Source organism: Elephantulus edwardii, unplaced genomic scaffold (assembly GCF_000299155.1).
Source record: "Elephantulus edwardii isolate Elephantulus edwardi_28Jun2011 unplaced genomic scaffold, EleEdw1.0 scaffold00006, whole genome shotgun sequence".
NCBI classification, from domain to species: Eukaryota; Metazoa; Chordata; class Mammalia; order Macroscelidea; family Macroscelididae; genus Elephantulus; species Elephantulus edwardii.
Window position 1 is genome coordinate 36,454,112 of NW_006399756.1, and position 7,845 is coordinate 36,461,956.

At 36.4% G+C, this 7,845-nt stretch overlaps 2 protein-coding genes across 2 annotated transcripts in view; both read left to right on the plus strand.

The window, feature by feature from the left end:
* Nucleotides 1-654, plus strand: part of LOC102859204 (cytochrome P450 2C5-like) — a 53,532-nt gene extending 52,878 nt beyond the window's left edge. The window contains exon 8 of the mRNA XM_006880213.1: nt 473-654. Coding sequence (XP_006880275.1) covers nt 473-654 — 182 coding nt within the window. The remainder of the gene's footprint in view (nt 1-472) is intronic.
* Nucleotides 655-3,686: 3,032 nt separating this feature from the next.
* The window catches only part of LOC102859606 (cytochrome P450 2C18-like), a 44,579-nt gene continuing 40,420 nt past the window's right edge, over nt 3,687-7,845 (plus strand). Inside the window, exon 1 of the mRNA XM_006880214.1 lies at nt 3,687-3,711. Within this exon, the coding sequence (XP_006880276.1) occupies nt 3,687-3,711 (25 nt within the window). The remainder of the gene's footprint in view (nt 3,712-7,845) is intronic.

Sequence of the window (7,845 nt, forward strand, 5' to 3'; positions counted from 1 at the left end):
TAAAAGTAGATTGATGGAAAATGAAATAGCGAGTCTAAAGTCCGAATATTTAAGTCTTTGACATAAGGATGGTGGTTGTTGGGAGCTGCCTTGGAGTTTGCTCAATTGATGTCAATCATATATAAACAGATTGAAACATTGCCAGTCCTTCCCCAGTTCCTTAACTTTTTACTACCTTTGAACTCATTATAAAAAAATGTTAAGAAAATTAATCTCTTTGGAGATTTTCTTCATTGTTAATTATAGTGATTTTTCTTTTTAAAAAATGTTTGTTAAGTAAAAACTATTCACTAAAATAAGGCATTAGCATGATTGCAAACATATCCCTTGTCCTATCTGCTTATCCAGTCAACTTGTGTTCCAGTTATCTATCTATTCAATCACTACTCACACAATTAATGTATATTCTCTGTGTGTCAGTTAAAAGTATAGCACTAAAGGAGTATCTAACCTCTGTTTTTGTTATTTTTAGGCAAACGTAGTTGTGTGGGAGAAGGACTGGCCCGCATGGAGTTGTTTTTATTTCTGACCAGCATTTTACAGAAATTTACCTTGAAGCCTCTGGTTGACCCTAAGGACATTGATGTCACCGCAGTTAACAATGGATTTATATCTGTGCCACCACCCTACCAGCTCTGCTTCATTCCTGTTTGAAGAAAAGATTGTTTCTTCATTGTCATCTACAAATTCCCTCTTTCATTCACTTCCCTAAAAATACTAGGGGCACTTTTCCATGAGATCTCTTATCCACATCTCCCTATTTCTTCAATATCTAGAATTGTCTCTCATCCTATTCTAAATATTCTGTAATTTTTGTATTGACCACCATATTGACCTTATTAGTTAACTGATTTATTGCTACATTTTCACAATAAGCAGAGCTGAATTATTAATATATGCCCATTTAAATTCATTTCTACTCTGCATTATTCATTTAAAAAGACTATCATTGCTGGATTTTTTTTGGACTTTTCTTATTTTGGGCTTAATGCAAGTGAAAAGGAAATTTAGAGTGGCCATGGTGGCCATGTTTTGCTTCATAAAGATATGTTCAATCTACAACCAGGAGAAGATAAAGTAAATGAATGGGATCTTCTAACAGTCAAGTCCCTATGCACATCCAAAAACTTCTTGAACAGGGTAAAAAGGGAAGCCACTGACTGGGAAAAAGTATTTGGTAATACCATATCAGATAAGGGACTTATATCCAGAATTTATGAAATACTTGAGCACCACAACAAGATAAAGGTAAATAATCCAATAGAAAAATGGGCACAGGATATGAACAGGCACTTCACCAAAGACGACATTCAGATGGCTAACAAACACATGAAGAAATGCTCAAAATCCCTAGCCCTAAGAGAGATGACGATCAAAACCACAATGAGCGACCATCTCACTTCAGAAGCAGTAGCAAAGTTTAACAAGCAGCAAACAATAAATATTGAAGAAGATGTGGAGAGGTATATTCCCACAATGGAATACTATGCTGTATTGAAAAACAAGGAACTCATGCAATATTATTCAAAATGGTTGACTCTGGAGAACATTATGCTGAGTGAAATATCCCCGTCACAAAAGGACAAATATTACATGGTGCCACAGTTGTAAAAGAGGACTGACCTTGGGGTTGGGGAGAGACTGAGTAAGATGGGTTCAATAATGTATACTGCACTGAAACAGAGGAGGGAGAAAACTGGATTTGTTCAGCAGCCATTCTGGGAGTGGGAAAAGGGGCTCTGCAGTCCTATCGCTAACGTTATTTTAAAAAGACATCTCTACGGTTCAAATCCACCAGACGCTCTGCCGGAGAAGGAGGCGCAATATCCTCCTGTACCAGTCAGATCTAATTTGACGGTACACGCACACAAAATTAAAAAAAAAAAATAAAATAAAAAGACATCTCTAATTAATCACATTTGTAAAAGCAAAAAACAAGAACCACATGATCCCATCATTGATGCAGAAAAGGCCTTTGCCTAAATCCATCACCTCTTCCTAATTAAAGCAGTCAAGTAAATAGGATTATGCAGGATTTTTTTTAACATAATAAAAAGTGTATATACAAAACAAAGAACCAATATCATTCAAAATGGAGAAAAATTAAAGATGTTTCCCTTGTGGACAGGGGCCAGACAAGAATGCCAACTAACACCACTCATATCAATATTGTATTGGAAGTATTAGCTAGAGTAATGAGACAAGAGAAGGAAATAAGAGGTATCCAAACTGGCAAAGAGGTGGTAAAACTGACACTATATACAGAAAAGATGGTAGTATACACAGAAAACCCCAAAAACTCAACAAAAATAATTTGTTCGACCTAGTAGACCAATTTAGTAGAGTGGCAGGATACAAGATCAGTATACAAAACTCGGTGGGAGGGAGCTCTGGTGGCTTATTGGCAAGAAGCTGCACTACAATCCTGAAAGATCCTCCCCTCTGGAGAATAAAGGGCTACTTCCTCTAGTGCCAGTCAGATCCAATTCGACAGTACACAACCAGAAAATAAAAGTGCAACAATGAATAAATGGAAATTTAAAGTCTCTGTAAACTTTAATTAAAATTAAAAAAAAACCTTTAAAGAAATAAAAATCAATCAGTCAATCAGTGGGATTTCTCTATAGCAATAAATATAGCATAGAAAAGGAAACTAAGAAATCAATACCATTTACAACAGCCAACAACAACATGCAATGCATTGGAATAAATTTAATTGGATACACAAGAGAACTTTATAAGGAAAACTAAAAAGCACTACTACAAAAAAACAATGAGACCTAGTTAAACAGGAAAATATTTCCTCTTCATGAAGACTCAACATTGTGAAAATGACAGTCCTATCAGGCAATCTACACGTTCTATGCAATCCCAATACAGACACCAAATTCATTCTTTAAAGACACGGGAAATGCAATTAGCAGATGTTGGATTCTAAAATGTGTGTCATGTTCATGACAGACAGATTTGGGCACCTGAGCTCCGGTAGCTAGTGGCAAGAAGCTGTAGTGCAATCCCGAAGCCTATGGTTCAAGGCCATCAGCAGCTCTAGAGGAGACCCTCTACTGGGGCTCAGGGTACAAAGGTTCAGTGGCATGCACACTGACTCCTTCCCACATTCTATATGAACCAAAATAAAAGTAATATTTAAGACTCCTGAAATTCCTCGGCTCTTCATGCTTTTTTTCCCAGTTGGCCCCTGAATGCTAGTGTGTTGATTGTTCTCAACCAAGGCTATGAGCAGGATTCAAACATAGCAGCAGAACAGCAGATGAGTTTTGCTTATTCGGGACCTCTTCCCATTCCTTATTTGGAAATGACATTTCACACCAAGGTCTTATAACTAAAGTTTAAAATATATTGGGTGGCCTCCATAGGAAAAAGACTGATAACTCAATAAAAAAATGAGCAAAATACATAAAATGACCCAGAACAAAAGAAGACATTTAGATGACCAAGAGACACATGAAGAAATGCTCAAAATCACTGGAAGTCAGTGAGATGATGATCAAAACCACAATGAGCGACCATCTCACTTCAGAAGCAGTAGCAAAGTTTAACAAGCTGCAAACAATAAATATTGAAGAAGATGTGGAGAGACTGGAACCCTCATACACTGCTGGGAGGATTGTTAAATGGTACAACCACTCTAGAAGGCAGATTAGTGTTTCCTTCAAAAGTTGAGCATGGAAATCCCTTATGACCCCGCTAGTAATATCCTAAGAATTACAGAAATATACCCTAAGAAAATCAGAACTAAGATGCAAATGGTGATATGTACACGTATGTTCATACCAATAAATGGACTGAGAAGTTGTGGTACACACATTGGAATACCATGTAGCACTAATGAACAATGGTTTCCTAAATACTGTATTATATGGGAGAGTCTTGAGAGCATTATGCTGAACGAAAGAACTCAGTTTTATAAAAATAGAAGGATAATTGAACAAAAGTGTATAAATGTTCAAAAAGAAATGGAAAAGAAATGAGGGACATAAAAAAGGGAAAGAAGATAGCAGAGGTTAATGGGCGGATGCGGGAGTGAAGAAATAGGAAAGATTCAATGGGGACATAATAGAGTAATAATAAGCTTAGAGAAAAGTAATTAATTCTATAAAATATAATGTATATGAGTAATTACATAAAACACATGTACATGAAGGAAACACATTGTAAGCAAAAGATTGTATAAAAACCCAGTTTAAATTCATGAAACAATGTATGTAAATGACTGTGTGCAAACCAGTAACAACATGAGGGGGGAAAGCAGATGTCTAGTTTTCTCTACAGTGATGCTGAATGGAATATTAATGACAAGAGGTGTGCAGGGGAATCTCTAATGAGTCTGCTGAATATTTGTCTAATTGTGGGTACCAGAGACTGACAGATTGCTCAGTTGTTCATGGTTAGTTCAGATTTGGGGTTTTGTTTTTGTATTGGGTTTTTTTTTTTTAAGCTAAAGAAGCATTATAAAGGGGCTCCCAGTTGGGATTCCCCAGATTTGGGTTTTCTCTTGATAACAGACTAACATCCTCTTTTCAGCAGTTAACAAAGGCATAGCAAAAGTTGTATCAATGGCACAATACCAGACGATGTTTAATTTTGTTGTATATGGGGTAGCAGAGTTGGAACCAATAGCACAATATCTCACAATTGATAAGCTGTGACATTCTGGGAACAAAGTTCAAATTCTCTCAACTTCAGTTTTTTTATCTGTAAAACTGTGATAAATAAATATAATCAAAGTATTAAGGCAAAAGCAAGTTGTAATTATGTGAGCACAAAATGTCCAGTGCATTGCCTGGCAAATCAGATGCCAAACTCAAATGGTATCCATGACAATCATCATTGAAAAAAAATTATATATATATTTGATGAGATGGCTTGACACCTTCTGCACTGTCGCTGGAACACTCTGCTCCACTGGGCACTGTTCACTTTTCTGTTCATTCAACATCTAGTGAAAAGCTAACAATCGTTCTAAGAAGCTTCCTAAATTTTGTAGCTTAAATTGACACCCTGCTGGCCACTCAATGATAACCCTTTATAATCGCTGTATTGACCTTCTATTTACCTGAGTAATGTGTAAATGCCTTCATACTTACTTACCTGAGTTAGTGCTGTGCAATTTAGAAAAGCCAGGTGAGGATGCCTGTCCAACCAGAATGTAATCACTGTCTTTGGATTGTGCATGTAAAACTGTTGTATGTTTTGTTGTGTATAATCCCAACAACACAACAGTTTCTTTTTTCTTTTCTTCATAAAAAGGGAGAGACAGAGAAATTGCTAATACCAGCGCCCAGCCCTACAACCAGTTAAATACAAATGTTCAGGAGTATATGTTGAGAATAAAGAGAGGATAATTAGAGGAAAACAAAACCAGACTTGTGACTCATGGTTACCTCCTGTGTGAGAGAGCAGAACTTCTGACCAACATTGGCTTGGTATAATCTTAGCAGAAGTAAAGGCTTTTCTCATGCGAATTCACAGGTTGTGTCCCAGCCACCAACTTTTTCATTAGCAACAGTTTGCAAAGTGCTCCTGCCATCCTGGCTCCTAGAACAAGATCAAATAACAATTATTATTGGTACCAGTGAGCCAAAACCCACCCAGAAGGGATTATAGGAAAGTTAGACAATCAATTCTTTTATTTATCATTACTATAAAATTAATAGTAAGGACTATTATAGAAATTTAGGATTGGAAGGTCATAGTTGCCTCAGTAAGAGGAGAAGGACAAAATGGATCTAATCATGGTCCTGAAGCTCTGTGTCTTCTATTTGTTCCCCCCTTTGACTTTGAAAACAGAGTTATGGGAAAGGAAAGTACCTACCTGGGCTCACTCCTCTCCTAGTTATTGGAAATAGCCTATAGTTGTATCTTAAGAGTGACAGTAAACCTTTAAGCAATGCAAGTCCATCTTGAGCTCCCCCAGTGCTGTGCACTGGTAGATAAATTAATCTTCATATTGAAATAAAATTTAGTAAAAAGTAATAATAAATATCATTGTAAAATAAAACACTCCCTCTGTAGTTTGCTATTTATGTTGTTTTTAAACTGTCATTGTCAGAAATAAAGTCATGTATTTAGTGATAAGTAGGTATATCACAGTCATTTGCTATGGTATTTTGACCAGAAGTAAAGGGTTAGGAAGTGTCTTGTCATTTAAGATTTCATTTTCGTGTGATATTATTTTGTTCAATAATTACTGCATAGTGTTGGATCACCTTTTTGTTTAAATGGACACCAATATCATTTTTCCATATGTGTCCCTATTTAGAAAACATACCTAGTTACAATTCCCAGTTAGTTAACAGTTAATATTGAAAATGTCTTGGCTATATTGAAAGAGCTACTCCAGGGCTGCAACTATTTGTTGAAATTCCTCAATTAGTGTTCTGTTAATTCTTGGAGGCTTGTGTGTTGTCAACACGGTCTGTTTATGTTGGAATTCATCCTTTGGTACCACTGCTCTTCATCATATGCTACCTCCTCAGACAACTCAATTTCCACCAGTTCTTTTTGATACAGTGTCTCTGTATTCCTTCCATTGTCTTTTGATGCTTCTCTCTTGGTTCACAATTTTGAAAGTAGTATTTTCTCTACTTTGTTTTTCATTCTTTATCTAAAACATTATAGAATTGCTCTAAGTAATGTTTAACTTTTCAGATTTTGTCTTGTACTGTGTGAGTCCAGACTAAAATTAAGAGCAAGTAATAACAGCATATTCTGTTGATGGCTCTGTACCTTAGGAGAAAGGTTATGGTGGTCTACTTCCACGAAGATTTACCATCATGGAAATGCTTTGGGGCAGTTCTGCTCTAACCTGCAGGGTTGTTGTCCGCTGGGCCAACCTATTGCCTTACAACAGGTTTCTTGGGCTTTTTATTATAAATAGTAATATCCTACATATCGTCAGGAAGATAGCCTTTGACTAAATAATTGAGGAGGGGGTGTTTCAGAGGTAAACACTACTTTATAAAACAGCGACTCCTTTTCCTCCTATATTAAATAACTGACAAAAATGTCACTCATCAAAGAATCATTTTTGCATATACTTCTTCTTTTCCCTTTGAGATTTAGATGTTCTCTTTTAAATCTGTTTATCCAAAGTACTCTTATTCTTCTTTTCATTTGTAGTAGTTTTTAACTTATAGAACATGAACAGTTTTCACTTTTATGCCTTCATGAAAGTTCCTTCTGATGCTGGAATCCACCAAAAATCTCTCCTGTCTGCTGGTTAAACACACAGTTCCTTCAACTATTTGTAATCTATATAAAGTTTTTCAGGTCCTAACTATTCTCTTCCCCCCCTCTTTAATACACTGTCTGGGGGGATGGGGGTTAATGTGTCAGAATTAGTGAGACTGGCTCAGGACAGGGAAGGGTTCTGAGCACGTGTAATTTGCAGGCAACTCAGAGGCACATAACAACAACAACAACAACTTACTATATTGGTTGTTTTTTATTTAAAAGTCTTGTTTAGAGTTAACAAGACCTTGGGGAGGGCCTTTGTATTTAAAATTGGTTATTATTACATTTTGAAGGAACATTCCTCTTAGTGGTTCAGCACCCTTCTGTCAATATGCTGTACTGAGGTAACCTGGTTTGCTGTAATGCTGAACCTTGTTTCATTGAGGTGTCAAATGACATAATGTGAGATACCTCCTACCGTTCTTCTATTCTTAAGGAGTGCTTTGCTTATTCGGGGCTTCTTTCCATTCCACACGAAATTGGAGATTGCCTTTTCCATCTTGTTGAAGAATGGGATTGGTATTTGTATTGGGATTGCATTAAATGTGTAAATTGCCTTTGGTAGTATTGCCATTTTCACAACATTGA